The 14,415-nt window shown below is 41.3% G+C and overlaps 1 protein-coding gene across 4 annotated transcripts in view; it reads left to right on the forward strand.

Moving 5' to 3' along the window:
- The window catches only part of SGCG (sarcoglycan gamma), a 69,775-nt gene continuing 55,611 nt past the window's right edge, over window positions 252-14,415 (forward strand). For 2 of the 4 annotated variants that reach the window (XM_021065455.1, XM_021065454.1), the window contains exon 1: window positions 252-457. In XM_021065455.1, the coding sequence (XP_020921114.1) occupies window positions 404-457 (54 nt within the window). In that variant the 5' untranslated portion in view covers window positions 252-403. The remainder of the gene's footprint in view (window positions 458-14,415) is intronic. The other 2 variants (XM_021065461.1, XM_021065459.1) reach the window with 2 other exon arrangements.

The raw sequence follows: 14,415 nt of genomic DNA on the forward strand, positions 1-14,415 counted from the left end.
CAGCGGAGGAGGGAAGGGAGCGTGCAGGAGGGACGGGACCGGAAGGACGCGAGGTCTACAGGCGCGCGGGCGATCGCGCAGATGCCCGCGATGCAGGCACGTGGACGCACGCGCGGGGCGGGGGCGCTCGGGGCGGGGCGCGGAGGGCGGGATCCTGCGTTGGCCCCGCCCCCGCCCCGCGTTGGCCCCGCCCCGCCCCGTGTGCTCCGCGGAGTCTGCGGCCCCCGCCTCCGCCGGCGCCGCGTCCCGGCGTCCAGAGCCAGCGCCGGGATGTGGGCGCCCGCGGCCGGGGGTGCGGCGTCGCCGCGGAGGAGCAGAGTCGCCGCGGCCGTCGCGGAGGGCGGAGGACGGAGCAGTAGCCCGCGCTGTCCGCGGAGAAGACGGTGGTCTCCTTCCACCTGGAATGAAGGGACACGCGGGGCCGGTCCGCGCCTCCGGACCCCGGGAAGCTGGGCAGGTAAAGAGGGCGGCCTCGGGCCCCCGCTCCGCCGTCGGCTCCCCAGTTTCCTGCCCCTACACTAGCCCCTGCGAGGTCGGGCACCCCCGGCCCCCCAGCTCCCGCCGGCGCCACGTCTCACCTGCCGGGCAGCGAACAGGTCTCCTTCCGCGGCTGCGGGGCGGGGCTAGGGAGCCGCCAGGTGTGGCTAAACCGTCCGCCTGTCTTTGCCCCAAAGACTTTGCTGGCCGAGCGGCACTCGGACTGGATTTGACTTTAGGATAGTGAGTTGTGTTGTGTAAGTAGGTTTTGCCCATCGCGACGCCCTGGGTCGCTGCCTAGTCCTTCGGGGTTAGGTAGGAGAGGCGGGGCACTAACCAAGCTTCCCGGAGGGGCACGGAGAGGTCACGTGTCTCACACCCTCTCCTCTGGGCTTGTGCTTTCATCCTCAAGCGAGTCTATCCACTACCCCAAAGTACCCATGGTTGACGTGTGCATACTGCATGTTATCACTTGGTTAAATGGGGATTAATTAGGACGTTGATAATAGCCCTTGCTGGATAGTTGATGTCCATAAATGCTGGGACAGTCATGTTGCATTTTTCTGTGAAATAGCTACTTATCAAATGATACCTGCTGGTGTTCCAGAAGTTCTTAGTGAGATGACTGTGCTTGTGCTGGGTGTTCCTTAAAGCGGATACATCTGTGTAAAGCAATTGAATGGAATTTTTTTTTTTTAAGCAAGACTTTTTATACGGCTCTTCATGTCCTTTTCTTCCTTTAATATGAGCGGGATATATATTTAAAAATATGAAAATAGATTTTACAGTATTATTCAAAAATCTTACCCAGTTCTCGGTGATGGAATATTTTACTGGAAGCTTCCGTTTGCCGCCTATTAAACCTGCCTCTCCAGAACACGTGCTTCCAAAGAAAGTAATTGCAAAGTGGCAGCCACTCACAGGTGTAAAACATCCTACAGTGGACTGTTAAGGTTGTGGGACAGTCCTGTTTTCAAGTATTTAACTCTCTCTAAATCCTGTGTTCTGGAGTTCCCGTCGTGGCGCAGTGGTTAACGAATCCGACTAGGAACCATGAGGTTGCGGGTTCGGTCCCTGCCCTTGCTCAGTGGGTTAACGATCCGGCGTTGCCGTGAGCTGTGGTGTAGGTTGCAGACGTGGCTCGGATCCCGCGTTGCTGTGGCTCTGGCGTAGGCCGGTGGCTACAGCTCCGATTCAACCCCTAGCCTGGGAACCTCCATATGCAGCGGGAGCAGCCCAAGAAATAGCAACAACAACAAAAAGACAAAAAAATAATAATAATAATAAATCCTGTGTTCTTTCCATTTTCAGTGTTTGTTGGTGCTGAATCAGACATTAAACCCAATGTTTAGTAGATACTACCCATAAATCATTAACACAGATAATACAGTTACCATTGCCAGCTTACAAGAATAAGAAGGTGTCTCGCATAACAACTGTAATTGATGAGACAATGTTTCTTTAATCTCAGAAAAAAAATGTAGGGATGCGTAGTCCATTTAATAAACTAAATTCATTAGAGCTACATAGCAGACTATAAAAGAAATAAGTGAACTTTTAACATTTAACCAATAATGTGTTTGCTTTTTAAAACTATGAAAATACCTCTCTCAGAACTAAGGAGGTACTAATACTCATTTCATTTTCAAAGAGGCATTTTAGTCACATGTTCATGTGGCTAGCTCGTGTTTAAAATATTTTTTTAGGAGTTCCTGTCGTGGCGCAGTGGTTAACGAATCCGACTAGGAACCATGAGGTTGCGGGTTCCATTCCTGGCCTCACCCAGTGGGTCAAGGTTCCGGCGTTGCCGTGAGCTGTGTTGTAGGTCGCAGACGCGGCTCGGATCCTGCGTTGCTGTGGCTCTGGCGTAGGCTGGCAGCTACAGCTCAGATTTGACCCCTAGCCGGGGAACCTCCATATGCCACAGGAGCGGCCCAAGAAATGGCAAAAAGACAAAAAAAAATAAATAAATAAAATAAAACATTTTTTTAAATATGTGTGTGCTATAATACCATTTTAATCAGCATCATTTCATTGTCCGGGGTCTGATTTTTTTCAAGTGTATAAGCCCTGCTTTAGTGTTTAGTTCTTAAGATTGCGCCCTGCAGGAGCACCTTCTGTACTGCGGGTAGTACATGCGCCTATCCGCAGACACAGTTACAGTTCAGCAAGAAAGATAATTTTACTTCTTTCTCTAGAATTGTATTGTTAGAAAGTGATGTATGTGGAAATGATCATTATACTATAATAACCCAAACATTTCATTTTCTCAACTTAGGAGATGGTGCTTTGTGATTTAAAAAAAAAAAAAAAGTCCAATTCATTGTCTTCTTAGTTGAATTTATTTGAAGTAAATAACTAGTTATGTGCTGTCAGTGTTCTCTGTGTAGACAACCCTTGGTCCAAGTATGTTGATATATAAATTTCTGAACATGACACCTTCAAATTAGGCAGCAAAATAACTGCATACAACAGCTTGGATTTTTAGCTTATCTTTTGTTGTATATGAGGGAGCTATTTGTACTTTAATGAAGGCTGCAGGAAAAGGAAGGAGTTGCTTAAGAGATGCTTCCTAATGATTTTAAGGTCATGGACCCCTTTGCAAGTCTGGTGATGGCTCTAGGTGTGCTAGCCAGAAAAAACACCTGGACAGGTATACCTACTCTGGATTCAACTTCAGGAGGTTAACAGCCTTCTAAGCCCAGCCTTGGACCCCAAGCAAGATCACTTCACTTAGCTTGTTAGCATGTCACTGGGCTTGGTTGCTGCAAACACAAAACCAGCATTACAAAATATAACTACAGTAATAATTACCTTAATAATACAACAGTGAAAACTGAATTGGAAAAGCAATATGAACCAGGTCTTCATTTATAAAAGTGTGCTTATCTCATAGACTTTACTACTTGTTGCTAAACTTTCTTCAGAAAGAAGGTATCTGAATGAGGAAGGGAATATTTTTTAAATGCAAAAACTATGACTAAAACCACATTGCATTGAAGTCAAAGGCCTAAGGAGCAAACAGATACGGAAAAGCTAGAGCTGTATACAGGTTATGTTCTTATAAAGAGTGTCTGTGCGAACATTGCGTTATTTCGGTGAAATTCAGTGGATTGTATTATAACTGAGCTCTTCTTCATTTCGAAGGTGGGTAACGTACAGACAGTTGTGTTGCAAAGTACCCCCGCGTGAAAAGGACCAGCCAGCCTCCCTGACCAGTGGTCCCTCTCGGCAGCACGGTTTCCCCCTCTCATCCTTCTCCTTCAAGATTCTGAACTCAGGCTGTTTGCTGATAATCCCTCTTAACCCATAGTAGGAGTAAAAATGTGATCAATTCAGTCATATCCTGATAATTTTCTTCTGAGATGTGCCCCTAGTAGCTTTCTCCTTTACCTCTGTCTTCTAGAACTTGTCCTACAGGGAAAAAGTGGTGTGTCCGTTGCACAGATGGAGCCCCTGCTTTAAGCCAGGTGCTTTAGGTATTTCATTTCATCTCATCTTCACGAGCACCCTGTGATGAGGGCCCCACTTTACACAGAAGGAAACTGGGCCCGCAGAGGCTGTCATGGGCCAGGGTGGCTTCTGGGCAGAGGCCCGTGGTAACACAGACGTGACCCCGAACCCAGGCTTCCCACGCAGCACAGCGTCCAGGCAAACGCTCCGCATCAGCCCTGCGTTCCACTCTTTTTATGGATGCAAAACAGCTGAAACCACTCGTCGATATGGCCAGGGCTAGGAATTCCTTGAATCAAAGGAAAGAAGACAAAGCAGTTAGGACTAAAGTTAAATAGTGTGAAGAATAAAGACCCCTAACCTTTGAGCCCTTGAAACCTCAGAGAATTTGTCTTTGGAAACTCTGTAGGTGCCTCCTTCTAGATCTTCTTTCTCTAATTAAATATTTTTTCTCTGTCTGTTGAGTAAATCAGGTAAATACAGGAGATTGTGGGATAATCTCTTACTAACACAGGAGTCTGTCAGCACGTCTTGAGGTGGGTTGACCCTAGTGAGATGGTGTTTTAGCCTGTGGTGCTTCCTTTTTATGAAAGGTTTTATTAACACATCCTCATCAGGTGCCAATGCTATCACCCTTCACATCGCATCATGTTTTACTATTTCATTTGTGCCTTTCTTCCTTTTTTCCCTTCTTGATAATCAGTTTTTCTGGACACATCATTTCTGTACATTACATCCACATTCCAAATCCCCACCAAAAAAAAAAAAAAAAAAAAAATTAACAAACCCGACTAGTATCAGTGAGGATGCAGGTTCAATCCCTGGCCTCACTCAGTGGGTTAAGGATCCAGTCTTGCCATGAGCTATGGTGTAGTGTAGGTCACAGATTCGGCTCGGACTTGGCTTTGCTGTGACTGTGGTGTAGGCTGGTAGCTGTAGCTATGGTTCAACCCCTAGCCTGGGAACTTCCAGATGCCACGGGTGCGGCCCCCAAAAGACAAAATAAATAAATGAAGAGGAGTTCCCGTCATGCCTCAGTGGTTAATGAATCTGACTGGGAATGATGAGGTTGCAGGTTCAATCCCTGACCTCGCTCAGTGGGGTTAACGATCCGGCGTTGCTGTGGCTACAGCTCCAATTAGACCCCTAGCCTGGGAACCTCCACATGCCATGGATGCTGCCTTGAAAAGACAGAAAGACAGAAATAAATAAATAAATCCATCCCCACTGTTTAGAGCATGTATTTGCTGTAGATTTGGGCAAACTCACACCCACTGTGTGCTGCTGGCTCTGCCTTTGCTGTCTTTCTATCCATCGCCTTGGGGAGGGGGCCTCTTCCTGTGTCTTCTTCCATGATGGGAGCCCTGGCCTTGCCCTATCCCAGGTGGCCACTGAGTCAGGCTGGTCCTCTGAGCCCAAGAGTGGATCTCATCACCTCTGTGCTTCTCTATGCAGTTTCTCCTCCGGCCGTCTCTGGCTGTGACTTCCATCCTGATTTCTAGGTGTTTTGGGAAATAGTTAATTTTTGTCATTTTTTCAAGGTTTTTTGAAGTATAGTTGATTTACAGCGTTGTGATCATTTCTGTTGTGCAGCACAGTGATTCCATAATACATGTACAGACATCCGTTCTCTTTCAGACTCTTCCCACATAGGTGATCACAGACTATTGGGTAGCGGTCCCGTGCTGTACAGCAGGTCCCCAGGGGCCATCATTCCATATGTGTCATTGTGCACATGCCAGTCTCAAACCCCTCTCCCTGCAGCCTGTCCCCTTTGGTAACTGTAAGTTTTTCAAAGTCTATGAGTCTGTTTATGTTCTTCAAGTAAGTTCATTTGCATCCTTTTTTTTTTTTTAAGACTCTACTTATTGGTGATGTCGTATGATGTTTGTCTTTTACTGTCTGGCTAACTTATGATGGTAATCTCTAGATGCATCCATGTTGCTGCAGATGGTAGTATTTCATCCTTTTTTATGGATGAGTAATATTCCATTGTATATATGTATCACATCTTCTTTATCCAGTCCTCTGCTGATGGACATCTAGGTTGCTTCCATGTCTTGGCTGTCGTAAATAATGCTGCAGTGAACATTGGGGTGCATGTGTCTTTTCAAATTATGGTTTTGGATAGATGCCCAGGGGTGGAACTGCTGGATCGTATGGTAATTTTATTTTTAGTTTCTTGAGGAACCTCCATATTGTTTTCTAACGTACATTCCCAACAACAGTGTAGGAAGGCTCCCTACTCTCTGCAGTTATTGTTTATAGACTTTTTGATGATGGCCATCCTGGCTGGTGGAAGATGGTAGCTCATAGCCTTGATTTGCATTTCTCTAATAATTAGTGATGTTGAAGCATCTTTTCATGTGCTTTTTTTTGTTTTTTGCTTTTGGGGTTTTTTTTGGTGGTTTTTTTTTTTTTTTTTTTTGGCCATCTGTACATCTTTGGACAAATGTCTTTTTAGATTGTCTTCCCATTTTTTGATTGAGTTGTTTGTGTGTTTTTTGGTTTTTTGTTTGGTTTTTTTGATATTGAGCACACAAACAAATACAGGAGGTGTTTGTGTATTTTGGAGCTTAAACCCTTGTCAGTTGCTTCATTTGCAAATATTTTCTCCTGTTGTGTGAGTTGTCTTTTCCTTTTGTTTATGGTTTCCTTTGCTGTGCAAAAACCTTTAAGTTTAATTAGGTCCCATTTGTTTATTTATGTTTCTATTTGCATTACTCTAAGAGGTGGATCTGATAAGATTCTACTGTGGTTTATGTCAGGAAGTGTTTGGCCTGTGTTTTCCTCTGAGTTTATAGTATCCAGTCTTATATTTAGGTCTTTAATACATTTTGAGTTTATTTTTGTGTATGGTGTTAGGAAGTGTTCTAATTTCATTCTTTTGTATATAGGTGACCAGTTTTCTCAGCACACTTATTGAAGGGACTGTCTTTTCTCCATTGTATATTCTTACCTCCTTTGTCATAGATTAGTTGACCATAGGCGTATGGGTTTATTATTCTATGCTTTCTATTCTGTTCTATTAATCTATATTTCTGTCTTTGTGGCAGTACCATACCGTTTTGATGACTGAGCTTTGTAGTATAGTCTGAAGTCAGGGAGCCCGATTCCTCCAGCTCCATTTTTCTTTCTCAGGATTGCTTTGGTTATTTGGGGTCATTTGTGTTTCCATGCAATTTTAAATATTTTGTTCTAGTTCTGTGATGCATATCCTTGGTAATTTGATAGCGATTGCATTGAACCTATAGATCATGTTGGGTAGTTTAGTCATTTTGACAATATTGATTACTCCAATTCAAGAGCATAGTATGTCTTTCTATCTGTGTTATCTTTGATTTCTTTCATCAGCGTCATATAGTTTTCAGAGTACAGGTCTTTTGTCTCTTTAAGTAGATTTATTCTCAAGTATTTTACTCTTTTTGATGCAATGGGAAGTGGGATTGTTTCCCTAATTTCTCTTTCTGCTCTTTTGTTGTTAGCTTATAGAAATGCATTCCATTTCTGTGTATTTATATCCTGCAACTTTACCAAATTCATTGAAGAGCTCTAACAGTTTTCTGGTAGCATCTTTAGGATTTTCTAGGTACAGTATCAGGTCGTCTGCAAACAGTGATAGTTTTACTTCTTCCTTTCCAATTTGGATTCTTTTTATATCTTTTTCCTCTCTGATTGCTGTCGCTAGGACCTCCAAAACTATATTGAATGAAAGTGGTGAGAGTAGACATCCTTGTCTTACTCCTGATCTTAGTGGGGATTCTTATAGCTTTTCAACATTGAGAATGTTTTAGCTGTGGGTTTGTCATATATGGCCTTTATTATGTTGAGGTAAGTTCCCTCTATGCCTACTTTCTGGAGGGTTTTTTATCAGAAATGGGTGTTGGATTTTGTCAAAAGCCTTCTCTGCATCTATTGAGAGGATCATGTGGTTTTTATTCTTCAGTTTGTTAATGTGGTGTACCATACTGATTGATCTGCAGATATTGAAATAATCCTTCCATCTCTGGGATAAATCCCACTTAATCATGTTGTATGATCCTTTTAATGTACTGGTGGATTCAGTTTGCCAGTATTTTGTTGAGGATTTTTGCATCTATGTTCATCAGTGATATTGGCCTGTAATTTTCTTTCTTTCTTTCTTTCTTTTTTTTTTTTTTGGTGGTATCTTTATCCAGTTTTGGCATTAGGGTGATAGTGGCCTCATAGAATGAGTTTGGGGGTGTTTCTTCCTCTGAAGTTTTGTGTAAGAGTTCCAGAAAGATAGATGTTAACTCTTCTCTAAATGTTTGATAGAAATCTGGGCCTGGGCTTTTGTTTTTGTTTTTTGTTTTTTTTTTTCACCTTTAGATATCTTTTTATTTATTTATTTTTTTTATTTTCCCACTGTACAGCAAGGGGGTCAGGTTATCCTTACATGTATACATTACAATTACATTTTTCCCCCACCCTTTCTTCTGTTGCAATATGAGTATCTAGACAAAGTTCTCAATGCTATTCAGCAGGATCTCCTTGTAAATCTATTCTAAGTTGTGTCTGATAAGCCCAAGCTCCCAATCCCTCCCACTCCCTCCCCCTCCCATCAGGCAGCCACAAGTCTCTTCTCCAAGTCCATGATTTTCTTTTCTGAGGAGATGTTCATTTGTGCTGGATATTAGATTCCAGTTATAAGTGATATCATATGGTATTTGTCTTTGTCTTTCTGGCTCATTTCACTCAGTATGAGATTCTCTAGCTCCATCCATGTTGCTGCAAATGGCATTATGTCATTCTTTTTTATGGCTGAGTAGTATTCCATTGTGTATATATACCACTTCTTCCGAATCCAATCATCTGTCGATGGACATTTGGGTTGTTTCCATGTCTTGGCTATTATGAATAGTGCTGCAATGAACATGCGGGTGCACGTGTCTCTTTTAAGTAGAGTTTTGTCTGGATAGATGCCCAAGAGTGGGATTGTGAGGTCATATGGAAGTTCTATGTATAGATTTCTAAGGTATCTCCAAACTGTTCTCCATAGTGGCCGTACCAGTTTACATTCCCACCAACAGTGCAGGAGGGTTCCCTTTTCTCCACAGCCCCTCCAGCACTTGTTATTTGTGGATTTATTAATGATGGCCATTCTGACTGGTGTGAGGTGGTATCTCATGGTAGTTTTGATTTGCATTTCTCTTATAATCAGCGATGTTGAGCATTTTTTCATGTGTTTGTTGGCCATCTGTATATCTTCTTTGGAGAAATGTCTATTCAGGTCTTTTGCCCATTTTTCCATTGATTGATTGGCTTTTTTGCTGTTGGGTTGTATAAGTTGTTTATATATTCTAGAGATTAAGCCCTTGTCGGTTGCATCATTTGAAACTATTTTCTCCCATTCTGTAAGTTGTCTTTTTGTTTTCTTTTGGGTTTCCTTTGCTGTGCAAAAGCTTTTCAGTTTGATGAGGTCCCATGGGTTTATTTTTGCTCGAATTTCTATTGCTTTGGGAGACTGACCTGAGAAAATATTCATGATATTGATGTCAGAGAGTGTTTTGCCTATGTTTTCTTCTAGGAGTTTGATGGTGTCCTGTCGTATATTTAAGTCTTTCAGCCATTTGGAGTTTATTTTTGTGCATGGTGTGAGGGTGTGTTCTAGTTTCATTGACTTGCATGCAGCTGTCCAGGTTTCCCAGCAATGCTTGCTGAATAGGCTTTCTTTTTCCCATTTTATGTTCTTGCCTCCCTTGTCAAAGATTAATTGACCATAGGTGTTAGGGTTTATTTCTGGATTCTCTATTCTGTTCCATTGGTCTGTCTGTCTGTTTTGATACCAGTACCACACTGTTTTGATGACTGTGGCTTTGTAGTATTTCTTGAAGTCTGGGAGAGTGATGCCTCCTGCTTGGTTTTTGTTTCTCAGGATTGCTTTGGCGATTCTGGGTCTTTTGTTGTTCCATATAAATGTTTGGATTGTTTGTTCTAGTTCTGTGAAAAATGTCATGGGTAATTTGATAGGGATTGCATTGAATCTGTAGATTGCTTTGGATAGTATGGCCATTTTTACAATATTGATTTTCCCAATCCAGGAACATGGAATATTTTTCCATTTCTTTACATCTTCTTTGATTTCTTTGATTAAAGTTTTGTAGTTCTTGGCATATAGGTCCTTTACCTCCTTGGTCAGGTGTATTCCGAGGTATTTGATTTTGTGAGGTGCAATTTTAAAAGGTATCGTGTTTTTGTATTCCTTTTCTAATATTTCATTGCTGGTATACAGAAATGCAACTGACTTCTGAATGTTAATCTTATATCCTGCTACTTTGCTGAATTTATTAATCAGTTCAAGTAGTTTTGGGGTTGAGTCCTTAGGGTTTTCTAGGTATAGTATCATGTCATCTGCATACAGTGACAGTTTTATCTCTTCTCTTCCTATATGGATGCCTTTTGTTTCTTTTGTTTGTCTAATTGCTGTGGCTAAGACTTCCAAAACTATGTTGAAGAGCAGTGGTGAGAGTGGGCATCCCTGTCTTGTTCCAGATTTGAGTGAGAAGGCTTTCAGTTTTTCCCCATTGAGTGTTATATTTGCTGTGGGTTTATCATAAATGGCTTTGATTATATTCAGGAATGTTCCCTCTATACCCACTTTGGCAAGGGTCTTGATCATGAATGGATGTTGAACTTTGTCAAATGCTTTTTCTGCGTCTATTGAGATGATCATATGATTTTTGACTTTTCTTTTGTTAATGTGGTGTATGATGCTGATTGATTTGCGTATGTTGAACCATCCTTGTGAACCTGGGATGAACCCAACCTGGTCATGGTGTATAGTTTTTTTTGGTATGTTGTTGGATTCGGTTGGCTAAGATTTTGTTGAGAATTTTTGCATCTATATTCATCAATGATATTGGCCGATAGTTTTCTTTTTTGGTGGTATCTCTGTCTGGTTTTGGAATGAGGGTGATGGTGGCATCATAGAATGCTTTTGGGAGTATTCCTCCTTCTTCAACCTTTTGAAAGAGTTTAAGGAGGATGGGCACCAATTCCTCTTTATATGTTTGATAAAATTCACCTGTGAAGCCATCTGGTCCTGGACTTTTATTTGTAGGGAGTGATTTTATGACCTCTTCAATTTCATTTCTAGTGATCGGTCTGTTCAGTTGGTCTGTTTCTACTTGATTCAGTTTTGGCAGGCTGTAAGATTCTAGAAAATTGTCCATTTCTTCCAGATTGTCAAACTTGTTGCCTTATAGTTGTTCATAGTATTCTCTTATGGTTTTTTGTATTTCTGCTGTATCCGTTGTGATTTCTCCTTTTTCATTTATAATTTTGGTTATTTGGGTTCTTTCTCTCCTCTTTTTAGTGAGTCTGGCCAGGGGTTTGTCAATTTTGTTCACCTTTTCAAAGAACCAGCTCTTGGTTTTATTAATTTTCTCTATTGTTTTTTGAGTCTCTATTTTATTGATTTCTTCTTTGATCTTTATAATTTCCTTCCTTCTGCTGACTTTAGGACTTTTTTGTTCTTCTTTTTCTAATTCATTTAGGTGGAGGGTTAAGTTGTCAATTTGGGATCTTTCTTCTTTTTTGAGAAAGGCCTGTATTGCTATAAATTTCCCTCTGAGCACTGCTTTCGCAGCATCCCATAGGTTTTGAGAGGTTGTGTCTTCATTATCATTTGTTTCAAGGTAGTTTTTAATTTCCTTCTTGATTTCCTCATTGACCCATTGGTTTTTTAGTAGCATGTTGTTTAGTCTCCATGTAGTAGGTATTTTCTCTTTCCTTTTCCCATGGTTGATTTCTAATTTCATGGCATTGTGGTCAGAGAAGATACTTGAGATAATTTCTATGCTCCTAAATTTATTGAGGTTAGCTTTGTGTCCCAATATGTGGTCGATTCTTGAGAATGTTCCATGAGCATTTGAGAAGAATGTGTAGTCTGCTTTTTTTGGATGTAGTGTCCTGAAGATATCAATGAAGTCTAACTTTTCTATTGTTTCCTTTAGGATCTCTGTTGCTTTATTGGTTTTCTGTCTAGAGGATCTGTCCATTGATGTGAGGGGGGTATTTAGGTCTCCTACTATGATTGTATTCTCATCAATATCTCCCTTTATGTCTGTTAATATCTGTTGTATGTATCTGGGTGCTCCTGTATTTGGGGCATATATGTTGACGATAGTAACATCCTCTCCTTGGATGGATCCCTTAATCATTAAGTAGTGTCCTTCTTTGTCTTTCTTTATGTCTTTTGTTTTAAAGTCTATTTTGTCTGATATGAGCGTTGCAACTCCTGCTTTTCTGTCATGTCTATTGGCTGGGCTTTTGTTTGTTAGAAGATTTTTTTTTTGTCTTTTTTTTTTTGTCTTTTGTTGTTGTTGTTGCTATTTCTTGGGCCGCTCCCGCGGCATATGGAGGTTCCCAGGCCAGGAGTTGAATCGGAGCTGTAGCCACCGGCCTACGCCAGAGCCACAGCAACGCAGGATCCGAGCCGCGTCTGCAACCTACACCACAGCTCACGGCAACGCCGGATCGTTAACCCACTGAGCAAGGGGCAGGGACTGAACCCGCAACCTCATGGTTCCTAGTCAGATTCGTTAACCACTGCACCACGACGGGAACTCCTGTTAGAAGATTTTTAATCACAGTTTCAATTTCAGTGCTTGTGATTGGCCTATTCACCTTTTCTATTTCTTCCTGGTTTAGTCTTGGAAGATTGTACCTTTCTAAGAAATAGTCCATTTCTTCTAGATTGTCCATTTTATTGGCATATAGCTGCTTTAGTAATCTCTTATGATTACTTGTATTTTTGTAATGTTGTGACTTCTCCTTTATAATTTTTAATTTATTGATTTGAGTCCTCTCCTTTTTTTTTTTTTTCTTGGTGAGTCTGGCTAAGGATTTATCAGTTTTGTTGATCTTTTCAAAGAACCAGCTTTTAGTTTCATTGATTTCTTCTATTGCTTTCTTTGTTTCTATTTCATATATTTCTGCTGTGACATTTATGATTTCTTCTGCTGACTTTGGGTTTTGTTTGTTTCTCTTTCTCTGGTTGCTTTAGGTATAAAGTTAGGTTGTATATTTGAGGTTTTTCTTATTTCCTGAGGTAGGCTTGCATTGCTATAAACTTCCCTCTTACAACTGCTTTTGCTGTGTCCCATAGGTTTTGAATGGTCATGTTTTCATTGTCATTTCTGTCTAGGTATTTTTAAAATTTCCTCTTTTATTGCCTCAGTGATTCATTGGTTTTCAGTAGCATATTGTTTAGTCTCCACTTTTTTTTTTTTTTTTTTTTTTTTTTGCGGTTTTTTTCCCCTGTCGTTGATTTTTAGTCTTAGAGCATTCTTGTTGGGAAAAAATCTTGATATGATTTCAGTTTTCTTAAATTTACCAAGGCTTGATTTGTGGCCCAAAATGTGATCTATCCTAGAGAATGTTCCATGCGTACTTGGGAAGAATGTGTATTCTGCTGCTTTTGGATGGAATATTCTATAAATACCTATTGAGTCCATCTGGCCTAATGCATCATTTAGGGACTGTGTTTCCTTGTTGATTTTCTGCGTTTGTACCCACGGTTGCTGGGTTTGATGTCATAGTCGTGTGTGGATGATTTCCTACCTTTACTATATGTTTGTGTTTGCCAATGAGCCTTATCCTTTGTAAATTTATCGTTTATAGTTGTTGGTGGTTTTTTTCTTTTTCCACCTAGAGAAATTCCTTTAGTAGTTCTTTTTTTTTTTTTTGTCTTTTGTCTTTTTGTTGTTGTTGCTATTTCCTGGGCCACTCCCATGGCATATGGAGGTTCCCAGGCTAGGGGTTGAATCGGAGCTGTAGCCACTGGCCTACACCAGAGCCACAGCAACGCGGGATCCGAGCCACGTCTGCAACCTACACCACAGCTCACGGCAATGCTGGATTGTTAACCCACTGAGCAAGGGCAGGGACCGAACCCGCAACCTCATGGTTCCTAGTCGGATTCGTTAACCACTGCGCCACGACGGGAACTCCCCTTTAGTAGTTCTTGAAAGCTGATTTAGTGGTGCTGAATTCTTTTACCTTTTGCTTGTCTGTAAATTTTTTGATTTCTCCTTCAAATCTGAATGAGAACCTTGCTTGGTAGAGTATTCCTAGTTGAAGGATTTTTTTCCTTTCATCACTTTAAGTATTTTATACCACACTCTTCTGGCCTGCAGAGTTTCTGCTGAAAAATCAACTGACAGCCTTATTGGGGTTCCCTGTATGTTATTTGTTGCTTTTCCCTAGCTATTTTTCTCTGTGTCTTTAATTTTGTTCAGCTTGATTAGTATGTGTCTCTGGGTGTTCCTCCTTGGGTTTATTCCATATGGTACTCGTTAAGCTTCCTGGATTTGAATGAGTGATTCCTTTCCCATGCTAGGCAAGTTTTTGACTATTATCTCTTCAGATATTTTCTCTGTCTCTTTCTCTCTTCTCCTCTGACACCTGTGTTAATGCCAGTGTTGGTGTGTTTAAAGTTGTCTCAGAATTCTCACAGACTGT

The sequence above is a fragment of the Sus scrofa genome, chromosome 11 (assembly GCF_000003025.6).
Source record: "Sus scrofa isolate TJ Tabasco breed Duroc chromosome 11, Sscrofa11.1, whole genome shotgun sequence".
In the NCBI taxonomy this organism is placed as follows: domain Eukaryota; kingdom Metazoa; phylum Chordata; class Mammalia; order Artiodactyla; family Suidae; genus Sus; species Sus scrofa.